Source organism: Mauremys reevesii, linkage group 1 (assembly GCF_016161935.1).
Source record: "Mauremys reevesii isolate NIE-2019 linkage group 1, ASM1616193v1, whole genome shotgun sequence".
Lineage (NCBI taxonomy): Eukaryota > Metazoa > Chordata > Testudines > Geoemydidae > Mauremys > Mauremys reevesii.
This window is the reverse complement of record NC_052623.1, coordinates 339,768,515-339,790,312: the sequence shown is the minus strand read 5'-3', so window position 1 is coordinate 339,790,312 and position 21,798 is coordinate 339,768,515. Positions and strand designations below refer to the sequence as shown.

Genomic DNA, 21,798 nt, shown 5'->3' with positions numbered 1-21,798 from the left:
TAGCATAGCAACAACCCTCAGTAGACTGAAAAATCAGCAGCAGTAATATCATATTAGGTCTGCAACATGCTGACTGTATTTTTTCAATTTTCAGTATTCCCAGAGTAATATTTTGATTTATTCAGATAACCCCATTGCAATATTTTAAACAGATGAGATTTATCCCTGTAGCAGGCCCAGAGATAAGAATTACTTATTGGTTCAGGTGCTTTTAATTTTTCATACACATCAAGTGGTGCTGGATATCAAATACCCATCAAAATTAAAAAATCTGACTCTCGCTTAATATTCATTTTTAGTCAGTGAATTGTCATTTAAAGGGATTCCGATTACACTGGCTGCATTTTACAGTAACTGTTCATAAACCAACAGGGGATGTGACGGAGTGACAGGGAAGGAGGTCTGAAAGTGTAATCCTAGCTAAGATTTAAATATGACTTAGATAGTGAAATACTACGAGTATCATCTGTTGTACAGTACTTGGAAGGTCAGGGGGACATTTAGGCAGCACGTCAACTGTGTAGAATTTCAGCCTTTGGCTGGAATCAGCGAGTATTGCAAACACTTCCAAAGTATTCATTTGAAATGAATAGACTTGTGTTTGTAATGTGTGCGCACTTTGCAGCTGAATAGGCTTGGTTTTCTGTCCTCCCCATAGCAATGAACCTCCTGTGTTCAAGACATGGAGGCTTCTGTATTATTTATATCTTAATGGGCCTGTTCCTTCTGCCCATCTGGTGCACAAGAGAAAGTAATAATGAGTCTGTTTAACGAGCAATTTACGGCATTCACAAAAAGTTGTGATTTTGATTGCTATACTGGGAAGGGAGAAAGGACAAAGTGTAAAACCTTCTGTGTAAAAGTAAAATGCTGGTCTGTGTAAGTTCAGGTCAGGCAAAGCTTTTTACTATAGTGCCACCTAGTGGTTTAAGCCTGCAAAGTATGTTGTAAGATGTCTCATTAATTTGTTAGCTCTGATTAATATATAATGTGTTTTCACCATTGAGATGGTTTCCCTAATTGTGTATCTTTTGTGAAAATGAGTTGCATAGCACCACTGGGCCAAGGCTTTGTTTATGATGACATGTGTTCATATGTGCTAATCACTCTCCTATAGACTGATTTTCATTATGGCTCAACATGAATATATTCTGCTCCCACCAGAAACTGCATAGATATATACTGATCGAGAGGTTGGGTCCAAACAAATATATAAAAAAGGGAGAGTCCCTTGTGATAAATGGGAAACATCTATTTTGGCTATATAGAAACATATATATGAACATATTGGATACAATGTACATACAGTCCTTTCCTGTAAAGATCAGATTAATATAATAAATCATTTGTACTAACGATAAATGAATGGTAGAACTACTTCCATGTCCCAAGATGATGTTCTTTGCATGCTCTGTTCTTTATGCTTCCATTTCTGATGTCCTAGTGGATGCTGCCTGTGTGTTTTGCTGGCAATGCAAGTAATATTCACTCCAGGCGATGGGATGAAGGGGACACTTTGGATCTCCATGTAATAAAAGGAGGAAAGTCAATCTAAATATTTCATTTGTATTTAAATTGCCTCCCACATTCTCCAAAAGAAAGATTAACATTGAACTGCAGATTTAAATCCTCTTTACCCCTCTGGATCTTTAGATATAAAGAGAGAATTTCAAATGTACATCAATTCATACATTATCTGTGAAACCAAAGATTTTTCTTTGGCAGTGCTGTATTATTCAGAATGAATTTCATTAGCAGTGTATACTTTTTGACTAAATCTTGGTTATAGGATCCTCATAAGAATTTATGTTTTAAGGATTTATGTCCTATTTGCCCTTGTGGTTAACATAGGATAGACTAGGATATCAAGGATCAAGTTCAAGGACAAATTTGAGAACTGGGGAACTGAGTGCATGTGGCAGAGAGAGACAACATGGAACTGAGAGTCAAGCTTCTTAGCTTCTAGTCTCTTAGACACTCACTCACCTGGGCAAGACACCTTTTGCTGCAGTTACCTTGCAAATTAAACAAGAATAATACATGACTATTTCACATGGGAACTGGGAAACCTCATTCATGTTTGTAAAGTGACTTGCATGGTAAACACATGTCTTCTAGTTGTTAACAATTGGGTGTTACTTGCAAATGTCAGCTATTCTTTTAAAGATGGCTCCTTCAGCCCACAGCACAGTACCAAAAATCCAGCTTAATTTCTTTTTGTCACAATAATATCTTGATTTCAGTATGATTACTTTTAATGTGATAAGTGAGGGGAAAATATCAGTGTGTCAAATGCCCAGTCAACGTACATTTATTATGGATGAGCCAAAAATGATTCTTGAATAAAATACGGATTAAATCAGTTCAGATTTTAAGTCTTTAATAGGACATACTTGTTATAATAGGATTAATATATGTGGACTTTTAAAAAAATGGCACATACCTTTTTTGAAACAAATTAGGTGAAAGTTATTTTGTCCAGTTAGTCACAAAGACCATGGTACTAGGTCAGGTAATTTTCCTCTGTTGAAAAGTGAAAGGAAGCTTGGTGTAAGGATTAGTAAATAGGACTCAGACTCTAGTGAGCTGGGCTCTATTCTAGGCTGTGCCATAGACTTCCAGTGTCATGTTGAGCAGGTCAGTTTTTCAGTTTTGTGGTATATAAAAGCCACTGTATAAGTGGGAAGTATATATTCTCACAACCATCTAAAGGCAGTGTAAGGAATGTACTTCCCTGCACTATTACTGTTTTATTTGTTTATAATGTCACCAAATGCTACAGGAAAACCGAATTATTTATGATTTGTATTCTTAGATAAGTGATATGGATGGTAGTTGTCAAATATGGTATGCAGATATTTTTTGCTTATAATAGGTAAATGTTTGAAAGATTAATGGTTGAAGTAGTGCTGGCATATTTGATACGAACGTAACAGAAAACTGGCCAGTTAGGATATTTCTTACCATGTCTGAGGTTCCAAATGGTCCTGGATGAGTCTGGTATTTGTCACGTTGTCAGCTGGCTAGAGCGCTGAACTATTTTAGTATTATGCAAAAGGAAGGACTAACCAGTTCTAAGGGCAGTCTGGAGGCTTTTACACATGAAGTGCTTCAATTAGTTCAGTTCTTTAGTTTATTGTAGCACAGATTAATTAAATATAACCCTGACTTTTGTCCCTCCCTACAGCTGTTTTTGTCAATCATTCTTTGACCTTCAGACTCTTGGGCTCCTCTCCTGAAGAATATGTTGATGTCCACCGTGGAGGATTTTACCTAAACTGATTGTTTTATCTAATAGAAAACTAATCTTGTCTACTTTGTTTCCTTACTTCAGCCTGCTGGCCTCTAGTTATAGTCTAGCATTTGAAGACTCTTGTTTTTCTGGTCTAACACTCTGTCTTACAAATATGCAACTTCTCTCTTCATTATAACTTTCTTTCCTCAGTAAAAGTAGACATTTGACCTGGTGTCTTTTTCTTTGTTCAATTAACATTTTGTGCTAGTGTTGCTCAATACAATTTTTTTCTGCAAGATACATGCAGTTAGATACATAACTGCCATAAATTTAGAAGGTAATTTATCATTTTTAAATGTATAAGTAACTATCCCAAACACTAGGTGCATTACATCCATTTAAAAATTATATTTGATATCTTGTGAAACATTATCAACAAGTGAACCGTTTGGACTCTGGATTTAATAAGTGATGTTATGGAGCCAATTTAGAATTAACCCAAATAAAGGGTGAAAGTTTGCTTTCGGAACGATCAGACATCTTATGAAAAACACACCCTTCAGATTTGGAGACATGGAATAGATGTCATCTGCCCTAATCCTTGTTTCTCCCATGTAGAAGCAGATCCAAAGACCCTCTGTTCTCACATGTTTTTGTGCATGTACACCTTGCCTAGAAATGGCTCCCCTCACACCCTCTTGTACTGGGTTATCCCGCAGGTGACTATTGCCTGCCAGAATATAGATAACATCAATGTTGCTTTTGCAGCAAGTGTATATCCTGACTCTTGGGTATTTATGTATTATGAATTTTTATATTAATATTACCATAGCACCCCAAATCAGAGTCCCATTGAGCTAGGTATTGTACAAGTAAGAGACAAAAGAGCTTACAGTCTGTGTAGACAAGATGTTATGCATCTCTCAGCCCTGTTACACTTTCACATATCTTAGCTGGATTTCCACATATCCTTTGAGAGGCAGAAACACTGCAGGTGTTTGGCATGTAGTGTTACCTTTTGTCCATTAGATGACACTGTTTTGCCGGTTAGATCAGGGCCTGGAATGAGCAGCAGGGAGTCGGAGGCAGCAGGGGCTAGAGAAAGCACCGGGGGCAGCCGCCCCACAGTGAGGGGGCCCATACCACCTCCAGACTCCCCGCTCTGCTTCTCGGCCAGTCTTCCCTTAGATACCCAAAGAGTCCCAGCATCTACTACTCCATAGAACTCTCTAGATCCCTCATGGTCCCTCTGCCCCAAGTAACCTCAGCGTCCTCAACCCCGGGAGCTCTCCCCTAACCCTTTGATGTCCCAGCAACCAGTCTACTTCCTAGCAGCCACCCACTCTCATACTCCCTCAAGCATGCATATACCTACCCTACCACTGCCCAAGGCAGGGTGAGGGTATATTGACCATGTTGGCTGAGCAGCAGTTCTGCAGAAAAGGACAGGGGAAGTGGATGAGAAGCTGGATATGAGACAGCAGTGTGCCCCTGTTGCTAAAAAGGCTAATGGAATATTGGGCTGCATTCGTAGGAGCATTGCCAGCAGATCGAGGGAAGTGATTATTCCCCTCTATTCGGCACTGGTGAGGCCACATCTGGAGTATTGCATCCAGTTTTGGGCCTCCCGCTACAGAAAGGATGTGGACAAATTGGAGAGAGTCCAGCGAAGGGCAGTGAAAATGATCAGGGAGCTGGGACACATGACTTACGAGGAGAGGCTGAGGGAACTGGGCTTGAAGAGTCTGCAGAAGAGAATAGTGAGGGGAGATTTGATAGCAGCCTTCAACTATCTGAAGGAGGGTTCCAAAGAGGATGGAGCTCGGCTCCTCTCAGTGGTGGCAGATGACAGAGCCAGGAGCAATGGTCTCAAGTTGCAGTGGGGGAGGTCTAGGTTGGATATTAGGAAACATTATTTCACTAGGAGGATGGTGAAGCACTGGAATGGGTTGCCTAGGGAAGTGGTGAAATCTCCATCCTTAGAGGTTTTTAAGGACAGCTTGACAAAGCCCTGGCTGGGGTGATTTAGTTGGCGTTGGTCCTGCTTTGATTGGACTAGATGACCTCCTGAGGTCTCTTCCAACCTAATCTTATATGATTCTATAAACTCAAGTTTATGCAAATTACTTCATTACATTTACATAAGATATCGTAGATGGAGCAGAACAAGGCATGGCACTTCCGGATTGGTGGGAAGAAGATGAAACATACAAGTCAAGTAAACATTGGGTTGCCAATACCATGTTAGTTCCATGGTGTATTTTTTTTAATTATTTTTGTGAGGGTGTGGAGGTAAATTGTTGGGAGGGCATTGGCTAAGAGGTCAGATGAAGGGAGAGAAGTACATTGAAGGAAGGTGGGGAAGAAAGTGAGCATGGAGGGCTGGTGCAATGAGGTTCAAGTGAAGAAACTGTGACAATGGGAATTGCAGCAAACAGCTAGTCTGCAGAGCGGAAAGAATACTAAAAACTGAAACAAAAGCAGTCTGCCATTGATGATATGAACAATGCCCAAAGGTCCCTGTTATAGCTGCATCTTTCTGCTGCTGGCTGAGTTTCTGGGCCAGCTTCTCCCTGTAGATTTTCTTCTTTGAAGTCAGATGGCTGGGTGGGTGGTAGAGTTGAAGCCATATGTGCCATGGTGTCGATAGAGAGCGGTTCTGGGTCCAGAGTGTTGAGGTGGGAAGAGTAGCTCTTTTTGAGTCTCAGCTCCCTCGTCTCCACCGTGGTATGGCTATAGCTGCTCAATGTATTGCAACAGAATTTGGTTCTTAGATTTCTGTGAAACTTGATTAATTTGACTGAGACTGTTTAATGTTTCCACTCTTCTCTTACAAAAAAACGAAATGGATTTTGTAGGGCAGAGCTGAATATCAGATAGTGTTACATTTTTTCTCTCTCCATGTGCAAACATTTGTACTGTAATGTCCTCTCAGTACTTGATTGGCCATTAGAAAATTTTCTTTAAAAAATTTCTTTACCTCATGTAATGCTACTGTTCGAATTTCAAAATTAGGTCAAGGCAAATTGAAAGACTTCCTTAGCACAAAAATGTTTTGTGCTCTCACATCTATGTGCACCTAATAATTATGCGATGAGTCATCATTTACTATTATAAGAAACAGCATTTGAGTGTGTCAGTTCATAACTTCAAAGCCTATTTTAACAGCACCGTATAAACTTGTGTGGGCAAAGCACATCATACTGCTTCTAAATCAGAATCACCACAAACGAGCGTTTGGGGGGGAGAGGGGAAGACTACATATAATGTGCACAGAGGCTGGGGAGAAACCTTTAGAAAAGGACTGAACTTTAAAATGATTAATTGTATGAATATTTTCTAGGTAGGACTCCTCGGTTTGATACCAGGTCTAGATCTACACTTCTAGCTTGATATTATTTTTCCACTGCATACTATAGTAGATGACTCAAAGGAATAGTGAACATCAAAACTCTGAACTGAATTCACCTGTGTTGTCACTTTTTTTTTTCAGGCAAGGGTGATAAACATAAAGAGTTTGCTTTATGGCTAAAGATGGGTGAGAACTGGGCACCGTTTATCTTTCTCACCACCCTTATTCTCAACTTGTTCCAAAACATACCTACTTGTAGTTTTCTGAAAACTAAAGCTACAATCAACCAAGTTTAACAAAATGCAGCCTACTCTATCCATCTCAAATGGTGACATAACAGATTCAGAGAATGCAGAATATCTGAATAAATATAGCATTCTCTCACGGTCATTCATGTTTAAGATCTGCACTGCTTATGTTCTATCAATCTTCTCATACATTGCAGAGTATATGTTGTTTGTGGAGCGTAAGGTGTTACCTACTGACAAATCAGGAAAGTCAGACCAGGCTCCTCAGATGCTAATGATGATAAACATAACACCAGATCCAATTCCCTTAACACTGGAAAGATTCCCATAAGCTTTAATGGCTTTTAGATCGGGGCCATAAAAATGAGAAGGCAGAATAATAGTTTCCTGTTCCCTTACTGATGCAGAAGAAAACATGTAGCTGGTTTTGTTAGCTATTTCTCATGTCACAAACACCTTCATATCAACAGTTATCAACAATTTTAGGGAAGTAGGTGGGGGAAAATGCCTTGGGAAAACAGAATATGTACTAGGAAGCTGTAACAATTAACCATTGAAGGGCAGCACTAACTGGGGCAAGGAATGAACAAAATCAGCTGCCTGGCAAAGCATATGGAACATGAAGATGACAAAGTATTAGATTAGTGCTAAAATATACAATATTCAAAATAAATATAGACGGGGGGTGTTCGCTTGTTTGGTTTTTATTAGGGCTGTTGATTAATTGCCGTTAACTCACAGGATTAACTAAAAAATTAATTGTGATTTTAAAAATTAATAGCGATTAATTGCAGTTTTACACTGCAATTTTAAAACAATAGATTACCAATTGAAATTTATTAAACATTTTGGATGTTTTTCTACATTTTCATATATATTGATTTCACTTACAGCAAAGAATACAAACTGTATATTTTTATTACAAATATTTGCACTGTAAAAATGATAACAAAAAGTGTTTTTCAGTTCACGTCAGCACAAGTACTGTAGTTCAATCTCTTTGTCGTGTAAGTGCAACCTACAAATGTAGATTTTTTGTTACATAACTGCACTCAAAACCAAAAGAATGTAAAACTTTAGAGCCTACAAGTCTACGCTGTCCTACTTCTTGTTCAGCCAATCGCTAAGACCAACAAGTTTGTTTACATTTACTGGAGATAACGCTACCCTCTTCTTATTTACAATGTCAGCAGAAAGTGAGAACGGGCATTTGCATGTCACTTTTGTAGTTGGCATTGCAAGGTATTTACATGCCAGTTATGCTAAGCATTTGTATGTTCTCACCTTCATTTTTTTCATCGCATAATGTCATTTTTTTCGTGGCACGATGTAATTTTTTTTGTGTGTGACACAGCCCTAGTTTTTACATTAATTCAAGGATGGCTTATGAAACAACAGTGAAATTGGAAAACAACAAATTTCTTATACTCTCTAGTTAATGTGGCACTTTGACACGTGTGACTTATAACAAAAAGAAATTATATGTGCAATTGTACATGAATATATAGTATAGCAAACACTAACGTAATAATGTCGACTGAATTTATTCACATATAGTCAAGGAGCAAGATGGAGTTGCATGCACATTTGCAAGACAGGTCTGAAACAGATTTGATTTTTTTTTTCTCATTCTGACCTAGTTACCTGGGCTTTTGTAGGTCTTGGAGTGCCAGTAAATGATAGCATAAACAATACTTTGTAGGCTCAGCTTTCCACTGTTGGTCATCTGCCCTACAAAATAAATTAATAAAAGTTTTACACTCAAAGGATGTATCTGTTTATCTTTTGAATGCACCCAAGTACCGTGATATTTAGGTGTTAAAAGTGAGTAATGGAAAGAGAGAAGGTGGGTGTCTTGGGGTGAAATTCTGGCCCCATTGAAGTCAATGGCAAAACTCCTATTTATTTTAACAGAGCCAGTATTTCACCCTAGGTCTCTTTCTACTTAGATCCTAACCCTGCACCTAGATTTCTGACCAGAGTTAAAACATGTTACGAGGCTCAGTAAATATTCCCCAAGCACAGAACTACTGCCCCAGAAACTTCAGCATTATTAGTGAGAGTTCTCAGCTGCACTGCACTCAGTGGCTATCTGCTGACATACATAAGATGCCCTTCACAATAAAGCAAGGCCTTCTTTATTCCTATAATTAATATCTGTTCCCAGACAATAAAGCAAATACTTTTCCCCCAGATACAACTCAGGCAGGGAAAATCCTGTAAATGATGTCTTACGATACGACCAGCTGTGCTATTCTTCCCACTATGGGCCTGATTTTCTGCTGCCACTTTGCATCATTTACACCCATGCAAAGTAAGTGTTAAAATGCTACCATTCTGACTGGGTAGTGTTTTACAATTACTTGGCACTAGGTGTATGGCAGTGGAGAGCCAGGCTGCTTATCACTATATGAGCAGATTAAATGTAGGAGACAGCTACTCGTGGGACTGTTGATCCCTGTTATCAGTCACTTCCACTTCTTGTTTCTGCCTTTCTCCCTGTTCTCACTTTTACTTTCTCCCTCTGTCTCCTTTATACTCACATTGTTGCTAAAGATCAACCACTGAATTTTAACCAATTAATAATTACTGGACAAACACTTTTAATTAACACTAAAAAAATCAATATGTATATATTAGACTACCCATTTTATTGTTTGGTTTATTGATAAGTATACTGGATATCATTGAGCTGTGGATGAAAAATGACTGTTCTCTAACACGAAGTTACCATGAAATGAATAGGATACTACAGGAGAACAGCATTATAAAACCGATAGAATGAATGTCTAAAAGCCCCAAAGTGTGACTAAAGATGAACTCCAAACTCAGATGAAAGAGGAAGACTCCCATTCTCAGAAATTGCCATTTCTGTCAATTGCAATGCATATTTTTATATATCTTTAACAAACGTTAAAAAAGATGCAATACTATCCCCCCCACCCCAAAAAAAAAAAACCCTTTTCCTTCAATTTGTGCTCGGGAGTCTAGTCTGTTAAAGCATGACTTAGTACCTGATGCTTATTATATTTTGGGGTCTGACAAGCAACTATATATTTTAAGTTGTTTTCTCTCATCTCCATTGTAAAGTTTTCCAAACTATAGATTATTTAATAACTGGAATCATCATGATCAGCGCCTGTGATGTCATTCAGGATCCCTACCAAGCTAAAACCTTCTCTGGCTTTACTTAGTCTTTTGTTAAAATATCAGCTCCAGCCCTTGTCTGGGGGAATGATTCTGTATTAAAAAGTGGGGGTGGGGCGGAGGGATCTTTTCATCAGTTGTAAGGCCTGATCCTCCATTCAAGTTCCCAGAGCCGTGTATGAGAACAATAGAAAAACAATACAATCAGCAGTATTTTTAATACCAAGCTTAAAATAAAACTGAAGTACCAGTTGCAAGTGGTGGTAATAGCTTACAAGTTTTTCCTTTCAACTTATCTATTTTCATTATCCAAAATCATATCTTTCTTTATGGCCGTGGACCTGTTCCTACTGAGTCAATGGAAAAACTCCCATTAATTTTAAATGGTGCATGATTAGAGCATTGATGATACCTGCTAGTAATTCATATGTCTTCTACTATTGGTGTTGATACGATAATTGCCAGTTCTGCAGTTCACAGTAGCACAGAGCATACATCCACACATAACTGATTTCAAGGCATTGAAAATTAAAGTACTTTCTAAGTAACCTAAGAACATGTGTTGAGTAACAATAAAGAACATATGTGTATGGTCAGGAATTCTTTAATTAGAGATCACCTTATCCGCTTACGCTCTGCCTCGTGGAAACCTTTTTATGCATTGCTTCCTTTGGTATCATTCCATAACTGCTTATGATATCACAGGACTGAGACGCTTGCTTTAAACACAGAGGGTTTCTACACATTTTTCTTAAATACTAGTGAAGAAATTGGTCCTAGTCTGTAATTATCTGTTGTCATATTGGTTTGACATATATTGTAAATTTGACAAACCCTATAATTAACATATATATTTTTAACTACATCTAAGATTCAGAGGTAATAATTAATTTACTGGAAAATTGTGTGTGTGCGTACGTTAGACACAAAAACACTATATTAGAAGAACATTAAGGTTGTAAAGCCAAGAATTACCAAAAAAAAAAAAAGTTAGGAAATGCCATACTTAAGGTTGCCTGTACAACCTTAATTTATCAACCATGTGTGTATGCATTGTGATACAGTATTTAATTACATGATCACATGCTATTTTTTCCAGAGCACCACTGCCTCATTCTGTGCACAGAATGGATGGAGCATACTTTATGAGCAGCTGTTTATCCTCATTGTTCAGAAAACAGAATTATTAATTTCCTCATGGTGTTTTCTATGGTGCTCATAATTATAGTATTTCAGTACTTTCCACTAAATTGATTAAATTGTCTTCACAACACCCTCATGAGATTTTGAGTACCTAATTTGGAATGTCTAGGATCTGATTAGTTAGAGTACTTAGCATTATATACTCCTTCATCTGATCAAAGTACAGCTCCCATTGACTTCAGTTGCAGCTGTGAGTGTTCAGAACTTCTGTAAATCAGACCTGAAGGTCTCAGGTCAGGCACCAGAAAATGAGGAACTCACAGAATTAGTGATCATCTGTATACAGTTTGGTTTAAGTGACATTCCAAGTATCACGTAGGAAGCCAATGGCAGAGTCGGGGATAGAATCTGGTTCTCCAGGGCAGCATTTCACTGCCTGAACCATGAGACCATTCTTTCTCTTCCTGCAATTCCTTGCCTCACTTTCCACACGCCTTCCAAATTCTGCACCTAAGAAGGCGAAGGTCGTACGAACAACAGCTAGTTCGGATTTGTCCCCTGTGCAGATCCATCCTGTATACTTAATGAGCCGGGGGCTGTGTAAGAATTAGTATGTAAGCATGTATTTAAAAACAGTATTGTAATGCATATGCACAAGGGAATCAAAGTAAGATAGCATATTAAACCTTATTATTGAGTGCTTGACTTGGCAACCCTAATATTCTTTCAACATAGTTTTTGTGAGTGTAATTTCCTAGGTTTTTTAAAAAAAAGCAAATTAGACATTAGAAATTGTATCATGTGGCATCTATTAACACGCACGTGGGCCATCTGCCAGGGTCCAGTGTTCCCTCTAATATTTTAAGTGCATGGGTGGAATGAATTTTGTTATGTGCACCAATATGGAGGTGATGTGTGTGGGGGGATGGGACTGAGGGATTCAGAGTGTGGGAGGGGGCTCAGGGCTGGAGCAGAGGTTGGGGTGCAGGCTTTGGCTGGGGATGTGGACTCTGGGGTCATGGGGTGGGTCTGGGAATGAGGAGTTCGTGATGCGGGAGGGGGCTGAGGCTTGGGGCAGAGGTGTAGGGGGTGAGGGCTCCAGCTGGGGGTGAAGGCTCTGGGGTGGGGCCGGGGATGAGGGGTTTGAGGTGCAGGAGGGGGCTCTGGGCTGGGAAAAGGGGTAGGGGTGCAGGCTCTGGGGTGGGGCCGGGGATGAGGGTTCTTAGTATTGGGGTTCTTAGGAATTGGTCTGTTTTGGCCGAATTTGAGCAGAGTTTCACAGGGACAGTAAAAGACACATCCCTGACACAAAGGCCATTCCTGCCAAATGTCAAGCCCCGTTCCAAAGGCTGGGGATGCTAGAGCTCCTCTAAGAAAAGATCACCCAAATCAATATAGCACAACAATATAAGAATAGTCATACTGGGTCAGACTAATGGCCCATTTAGCCCAGTATCCTGTCTCTGATATTGCCCAGTGCCAGATGTTTCAGGGAGAATGAGAACAGGGAAATTATAGAGTGATCCATCCACTCCCAGCTTCTGGCAGTTGGAAGTTTAGGGATACCCAGAACATGGGGTTGTGTCCCTGATCATCTTGACTAATAGTCATTGATGGACCATGAATTTATCTAATTCTTTTGTAAACCCAATTATACTTGTGGCCTTCACAATGTCCATTGGCAACAAGTTCCACGGATTGATTGTGTATTGTGTGAAGAAGTACTTCCTTCTGTTTCTTTTAAACCTGCTGCCTATTAATTTAATTGGATGACCCCTAGTTCTTGTATTATGTGATGGAATAAATAACACTCCCTTATTCACTTTCTCCATGCCATTCATGATTGTATAGACCTTTATCATATTTCCCCTTTAGTTGTTTCTTTTCTAAGCTGAATAGTCCCAGTCATTTAATTTCTCCTTGTATGGAAGTTGTTCCAGATCCCTCATCATTTTTGTTGCCCTTCTCTGCGCCTATTCCAATTCTAATATATCTTTTTTGACATGACGCAACAAGAACTGCACACACTATTCAAGGTGTGGGCGTGCCATGGATTTATATATAGTGGCATTATATTTTCTATCTATCCCTTTCATAGTGGTTCCTAACATTCTCTTAGCCTTTTTTGAATGCTGCAATACATCAAGTGGTTGTTGTCAGGGAACACTCCACATCCTAGATCACTTGAGTGGTAATAGCTAATGTAGACCCCTCCATTTGGTATGTATAGTTGGAGTTATTTTTTCCAGGTCCATAATTTTATAATTATCAACACTGAATTTTAATTGCCATTTTGTCATCCAGTCACACAGTTCAGTGAGATCCCTTTGTAACTCTTCTCAGTCAGCTTTGAACTTAACTATCTTGAGTAATTTTGTATCATCTGGAAATTTTGCCACCTCACTATTCACCCCCTTTTTCCAGATAATTTCTGAATGTGTAGAACAGCATTGCCCCCATTACAGATCCTTGGGGACCCTGTTACTTACATCTCTACATTGTGAAAACTGGCCATTTATTCCTGCTTTTTTCTATTTTTTTTAACCAGTTATTGAGCCATGAGAGGATCTTCCATTGAATCCCATGATTGCTTAGTTTGCTTAAGAGCCTTGCATGAGGGACCTGGTGAGGGATATATTTTTCACTAGTTTTGTTTTTCAAAATGGCTGAAATGTCTTGGCTGAGACTTTTTTTAAAAAGCAGCCTAAGGTTGACACCCAGCATATAAAATTTCAGCCTGAACAGTTAAAATTTGGCAAAGTTCCAAGTAACTGAGAACAGGGTTTTATAATGCAAAGAGACGGGTAATAATATTAGGTGGCACTGCTGCTAGCCCTGCCTATAGTGTATAACACATATACCCATAGTATAAACAATTGCTTCACAGTAAATGAAATCCAGAGCTAAACTATTAAAGGCATAGTGAAAATAAATAAATGCAAACAAGAATAATGGGAAAAGATTCCATAGTTGTAAACTATAGATTTTGTGTTGGAGAAAAATGTCATCCTCTTCATTGCACACACACTCATGCTACCTATATACACTATGAATCAACATGTTTCTACAATATTTAGTGTACTTGAATGAATAGTACAGAATGATCATAAAATGTAAGCACATCGTATTTTTGTCTTCCATGTAATGTAAATGAGTGAACAGATTTTGCAAGAATTCGATATTTGCAAATATTAATAACCTGACTCACTCTCTGAACAGATGTCTACGGTAGCTTTATCCTGATTATAAATTAAAATTTGCCTAAATTCATTGTTGGAAGGAAAATGGTAACTACAGACAGCTAAACTAATTAGACCTATAAAATAATTAGGGAGACTGCTATCTCCTCAGTGTATGGTGTTGGGATTTTTCATGCAACTAAATCCTGAAATGTACCGTAAAACATTTTGCTCTGATCAGAGCACAAAGGATGTTTTTTTTAATACCATGTACAAAATGTATAAAACTCAAAATATTGTCACTTTTGAGAATGACGACAGAGCTTGGCATTCTAATAAGATTATGTGCCAATATTTCTTCTATGCTTAGAGCTATAATTAATAATGTGTATCTCCTGCTTGCATTGTGTATACATATATATTCAAAAATAGTAGGACACAAATGTCAAATGAATATAGTGTGTTGCATGTATTTGAACAATTATACAAATAGTTGACTGGCTATGATATATTCCTCCAACACATCAGAAATAACATCTTCATGGCATTCAAACTGTTTGTGCTATTAGGTTATCTCTGTATCTATTTATCTCGTTTCAAATACAAGTGAATGTTTGCAGTCATTGACACACACAAGGTGATATATGCTATCCATCCATGTACAGTCCCGAGTGATGTTTATATTTTTCTTCCAGAGGTTCTTTCTCTTTAGTTTTATGCTTTTATTTATCAGTCTCTGTTGTCTGATATAAGAAAAGGACTTGATGGTTCAAGGATAAACTTTAGAATCTGACTTATGTTCTTATGTTCTTATGACTTTCGGTGAAAGTACTTTCAGTCATAAAAAGATTGTTATACTCAAAGGAGCTGACAACACAAACAAAAATCAAAGTTAATATGGGTAATTAAAGTTAATTCTATATGCTTAATTGTAATGAACTGTGACCACAGGAATGTGCAAACACCATACCAGTCAATGGGGACTCAATCTTCAGATCACCACCACTAAATCCAGAGGCTTCTGTGAACAGGAGCTCTCTTAGTTGTGAAAAAGAGGAAGCTGGTATAGTCAGTGCATCTAACTACTAGAAGGAGACTCTCATAAAATTCTATACTCTAGGTTGGTATATTATACACGGATAGAGGCGCAGCAGAGAAAACTTTTTTTTTTGTGGGGTGTCTCCAAATTCCTGTAGGGTTGTAGGAATCTCTTTTTGGTTTGGGCCTGCATGGATTTTGCACCCCTGAATTTTGCTTTGATTTCTGGGTACAAGTGAACCATTAAAACTAGAAATTCCTGATCTGGGGTTGAAACGCTTTATAACTAATGAGTTTTATAATGTTTACACCAAGTATAACAACTTGGCAGGTTTGCTCAGAATTCCACTAGAATCAGGCGTTTTGTCCTGTTTAGGAGTTGGGTGTGTATGTGTAAAATTTTTGCACATCTTTAATGTTTATCCATTATATACGTGTTCTGTTAGCACCTGGATAAAATGGGGTGTGTTTATAAACTGGCCCTCTGAATTTATTTATTTCTTTGGTTTAAATTAAACCTGTTGTGTCAGAAAAATAAGTTTTTGGAGTTTTAATTTTGAATTTATCATACAGTAAGAAAATAGAAATAGTTTGAGCATCCCAGCTAAATATGTAAAATCACTGGTCAAAATCTCCCCTTCTTTACTTACCCTGAGTGCAACACGAATGGGCTGAATAGAGGTGTTCAGGATGTAAGGACAGGATTAAACTCCTGGGGCTTGATGCTCAGTTATGCTAAGGTGACTTTAGATGCCTGGCATTCTCTTTAAGGCCCCATACACTGCTAGAGTGATAGGAAAGAGCTTTAGTGAGAATTTTAAAGCATATAAAATGGCAAAAAGTATCTGTTGTACCTAGTATTTATGTTCAGTCAAACCAATTAAAATTTCTTTGGGCAGGAAAAATTTTTTTGGTAATATGTGTCCACTGTACTTGTTTTTGAATGTAAAAGAGATTTTCAGGCAATATAGGGCACTGTTTGTACTATTCCTAGCGCAGTGGTGTCCAAAAGCATATCTGGGGCTCATAGGTGCTACTGGAATACACGATATGTCATCATATACAAGACCAAATTTCAAAGAGGTCACAAAATGACCTCCACTTGAGCAGGCAAAACTTTATACATACAAGCATTTGGCATGTATATACACCTCTACCTCGATATAACGCTGTCCTTGGGAGCCAAAAAAATCTTACCGGGTTATAGGTGAAACTTGTTATATTGAGCTTGCTTTGATCTACCGGAGTGCCCAGCCCCTCCCCCCCCACCCCCCGGAGCACGGCTTTACCGCGTTATATCCAACGTGTAATATTGGGTGGCATTATATCGAGGTAGCAGTGTATTTGATCACTGCGACATGAGTGCTAGAAGTTACTAAATGCTAGGCTCTCCCACGTATCATGGGTGATAGTGCTAAAAAATAAAAGCATGTGCATAATACACAAATGGAAACCTGGTTTAAAAATTGCCTTGTTATGTATATCTATACTGTGATGTGCTTAATTTTGCCAAGAGTGTTTTGTATTTTGGCGGGCCATATATAGCAGTTGTTCTTGATTTGCAACTCCCATTATGTGATGATTGGTTTCGGGATGGGCCAGCTGATTTGGATAGAATAAGAAGCAACCTAAAACTTGACACTCAACTTTTCCAAGGAGTAAAAGTTTCAAGAAACTTTCAACCTTTTTTCCCCAATTATTTTTTTTATTATTTTATTGCATTTTTTCTATGCCTCTGAACTTCCTACTTCTATTCGACTGGTAAGTCCTGTACCAAAGGCCACTGAAACTCCAGTAAGAATTTTTCTGCTTATTTCAGTGAGCTTTGGATCTGGTCTTAGAAGTAAAGGACTGATAGAATCAAAGAAATGTAAATCTGGAAGGGACCTCAGGAAGTTATCAAGTCCAGCCCCGTGCATTGTGGCAATGCCAAGTGAACTTACACCATCCCTGACAGGTGTTTGTCTAGCCTGTTATTAAAATCCTCCAGTGATGAGGATTCCACAAGATCCCTTGGAAGCCTATTCCAGAGCTCAATTACCATTATAATAGGAAAGTTTTTCCTAATATCTAATTTAAATCTCTCCTGCTGCAGATTATGCCCATTACTTCTTGTCCTACCTTCAGTGGACTTGGAGATCAATTGATCACTGTCCTCTGTAAAACAGCCTTAACATATTTGAAGACTGTTATCAGGACCCCTCCACCCACAGTCTTCTTTTCTGATGACTAAACTTTCTCAGTTTTTTTAACTTTTCCTCTTAGGTCTGGTTTTCTAAACTTTTTATCATTTTTGTTTCTCTCCTCTGGACTCTCTCCAGTTTGTCCACATCTTTCCTTAATCGTGGTGCCCAGAATTGGACACAGTAACTCCAGCTAAGGCCTCACCAGTGCCAAGTAGCACAGTACAGGCCTCAGCTGGGCACTACACTTTATGAAAGATGTGGACAAATTGGAGAGAGTCACAACATTTGCTGCCCAAATTTGAAGTTTCAAGAGACTTTGATGTTTTGGATAAAGTTGTGATAAGTATCCAAATGTTTGTGTGCGTTATTGCATCATCTGAATCTTTTCAGAATCACCCATTTCTAGGAGTTCCATGTATGGACTGAAGGCAGCATCTGGCCCTCAGCACTTAGAAATATAGAGCAAAATTGGAAATTAAGCCAACGTTATTGGCTTTAATGTTCATTTGTACTTATTTTGCAGTTTAACAATAATGCTCAGAACGTCAGTTGCTTTAATCATCTTGTCCAAGCTAATGTGAGGAACAAGAAGAAACTGAAAGAGGCAGTCTACAAAATCTCAGCTAAAGGAATCACTGACTACAAGAAAGGCTTTATCTATGCTTTTCAACAGCTGCAAAATGTAAGTATTACAAAGTTTTCCCTCTGCGCTGTATACTATTGATCCTTGGTAATAGAACTTTAATGTCCAAATGGTCACTTTGAATGCTCCACAAGCAGTAAACAGTGTGATATGTTTTATGATGCAATTACGTAGCAAGCAAATGTATCCCTTCAGCGTGCTTTCCCTCAGTAGAGCTCCACTCAGCTTGATTTGTTAAGATTTGTGAAGGGGAAACTTGTTTGTCACTGTTATGTACTATTTTTGTTTCACTTTGGGCTTCTTTTTTCTATGGGCTTCTCTCCCAGTTGTCACATGGCTTCAATACTGGCTGCATTGCTGCCAGTTTTCAAAGAAGAAAGTATGTTATTACATCTCAGATTAATATTTCAATTATACCCTGGTTTAGAGTGTCTCTCGGTCATGTTTAATGTATCCACCTTTCCTGATTTTATTTATTTTATATCTAATGCATGCTTGTCTGGTTGTAAAGAGGTATTAGCTGGCAGAGGGATATTGGGTGTTGGAAAGAGACTGTTCCAAACTATTTTAAACATGGAAAGGAGAAAGGAATCAGTATCACCAGGGGGGAATGGCTCCATCTTTTGATTGTTACCTATTCCCATATTGCACCCACACAGTGTCTGTCTAAATAATATTGCCCACTTGCCATAATCTATTTACTACTGTCTCTTTTTTAAATATTTAATGTACATAATCAAAATACTTGTATAGTTCATTATATTAACAACTATGGGACAGCTCTTCAGATGACATAAATGGAGCTATGCAGTTAACACCATCTTATTATCTGGCTTACTAAACAGAATGGGCTGAATTCATTCCTGGTAAAACTTTATTGACTCTAATGATCTCCCTCAACAGAGGTCAGTCTCTTTCTCCCCTCACCAGCTACATGCTGGACCTAGGCACCTCTCGTGGCACGCTGCATCATGCCATGGGAACAGAGCTGGTTGGAGAATTTATATCCAACTGAAATTTTGATGGAAAAAAATCAGTATAATATTTGCAAGAATATTTTCTGACCAACTCAGTGTGAGTGGGATAAAGGATTCAATGCCCTCTGCAGCTGATTATATGAAACTTTAAGCAGAAGGTTAAAATAACTATTTAAATCTTTTAGTCCAACTTGAGACTTCTGTCACTTCTGTCCCTCTCTGGCTGTAGGCATGTTAGAGCAATAACAGGAGAAAGCTAGAGTGAGTTTTGTTTAGAGCTGTAAGTTCCTCAGAGCAGAGACACTCTGTGGGTTATAGAGTAGCAGCCATGTTAGTCTGTATCCGCAAAAAGAACAGAAGTACTTGTGGCACCTTAGAGACTAACACATTTATTTGAGCATAAGCTTTCGTAGGCTACAGCCCACTTCATCGGCTGCATGTAGTGGAAAATACAGTAGGAATATATATATATATATATACACACACACACACACAGAGAACATGAAACAATGGGTGTTACCATACACACTATAAGGAGAGTGATCAGTTAAGATGATCTATTATCAGCAGGAGAGAAAAAGAACTGTTTGTAGCGGTAATGAAAATGGCCCACTTTTGTGCCATTACACAAAGTAAAACTATTTCACCAGGCTTATCCTCCCCCCCCCCCAACCCTTTACAGTTCCTTACATCTCCTTGTCAATTGCTGGAAATATATATATATATATATATTGCTGGATATATATCTCTCTCCCTACTGTATTTTCCACTAAATGTGTCCGATGAAGTGGGCTGTAGCCCACGAAAGCTTATGCTCAAATAAATTTGTTAGTCTCTAAGGTACCACAAGGACTCCTGTTCTTTCTCTGGGTTATGTTTGGTACAGCACTGAGTATATTCTTGGCACTTAAATAATCACTAGGAAATAGTAATAGAAGTTCTAATTTGAAAGTAATGAATACAGCAAAGTCACAAGATGCACTTGTTCTCAAAGCTACATGCAAAGGTAAAGAGAAATAAAATCCTACAAGAGGACAGGTCGGCTTTGTAATAAATTCCAAGGATGCTAAATATTTTAAAAGGTCAAGGTCTTATAATAATTGCGCAGGCTGTGGATGACGACCACTTGAACTCACTCTCACACTTAAGCAAGTGTTGACTTCTTTGTGCCTACGGGAAAATTGCTTTCTAGAAATATGGCTGGATGGAAATAAATATTTTAATATCATCTTTGAAATAAATTAAGGCACTCCGCTAGTAATATGGATGTGCTGATTTGTGAGTCAGTGTTATCTACTGTTCTTCTACATTATATTTGCAAAGGAGTCTTTACTCAATGTTCTTTAGATTTGGTGGATCAATTAATTTTTACCCTATTGTAATGAATACTATAGAAGGAATTGTTCTGTAAATCACTTTGTGGCCTATTGTGATTCCGAGTAGGAGGCTTTTGCATTGCTTTGCTTTCTCCTTCCCCAATGACATGAAAACTCATTGTGCAAGATGCATTCATAGAGTTTCATGCGCCAAGCTATATTCCAGACATACAGGTAAGGGAACTCAATTTTTAAGTGTGAGATAATTATTTCAAAGTAGAGCAATTTTATCCAGAAAATGAATGTGGTAGCACCTTCATTTTTTTTTTTTTAAAAGATGGCTAGCTACTTTAGTTAAAGTTTAAAAATATAAAATAAAATAAAGAATGGAAGATACAATTAGCATCCTAAGAGGGGGGTCAGAAAGGATTTTTAAAATAGAGAGAGATCCTGTCATTATGAGCATCAAGAAAATCATAAGGGTTTCTCATGTATTTTAGCACATTTTCATCTTCATCTGAGACTTGATATTACGTCTTGTCAGCTGGTAGCATGAATTCTTTAATAGACGAATCTCTGACAAGATGGATCAAATCCTACAGTGAAAATGCAGAAAAGATGTAAATTAAACTCATGTGTAAGTTAATGATGTTTTGACTTAGTTATAAATCTCTGACACGGTGGGTGGCCAAACCATCACAGTGGGCTGGACTGTGAATTTTACAGCCAGCCCTGGCCATGTAAGGGAATCTGTGCCGTCCCTGCTGGCTCCTTGGGGTAGGAGAGGGACTGGAAATATGCTTGTTTTTAAGGGAACCCATAACAGATTCCCCCACCCCTTGTACAGACCCATACATTTGTGAGAGTGGAGCCTCCCACTCAGAGATTGTGGGGAGGGAGAGCAGAGATTAAATAGCAACCCCCATACAACACATATTCAGTCAGACACAAGGTGCACGAGTCTGCACACAGGCAGAAGAACCTTCACACAGGCTGCTGGGAGGCTAAGGGGGCTATGCTTAGGGTTGCCAGGCATCCAGTTTTCGACCGGAATGCCTGGTTGAAAAGGAACTCTTGCAGCTAGTTAGGTCCGGTTGGCGGTGAAGTTGGGGCCCAGGGCTAAGGCAGGCTCCCTACCTGCCCTGGCTCCGCGCTGCTCCCGGAAACGGACGCCAGATCTCTGTGTTCCCTAGGCGCTGGGGAAGTTAGGGACTGGGATGCTCTGCGCACTGCCCCTCCCCAAGTACCAGCTCCGCAGCTCCCATTGACCGGGAACCATGACCAATGGGAGCTGCGGGGGGAGGGAGGGTGGCGCCTGCATGCACCTAGAGGCC

General features: G+C 38.8%; 1 protein-coding gene across 7 annotated transcripts in view; it reads left to right on the top strand.

The window, feature by feature from the left end:
- CACNA2D1 (calcium voltage-gated channel auxiliary subunit alpha2delta 1) overlaps positions 1 to 21,798 on the top strand; it is a 658,833-nt gene that overhangs the window by 494,143 nt on the left and 142,892 nt on the right. For all 7 annotated transcript variants that reach the window (XM_039518654.1, XM_039518644.1, XM_039518662.1 and 4 more), the window contains exon 11: positions 18,052 to 18,210. In XM_039518654.1, the coding sequence (XP_039374588.1) occupies positions 18,052 to 18,210 (159 nt within the window). The remainder of the gene's footprint in view (positions 1 to 18,051; positions 18,211 to 21,798) is intronic.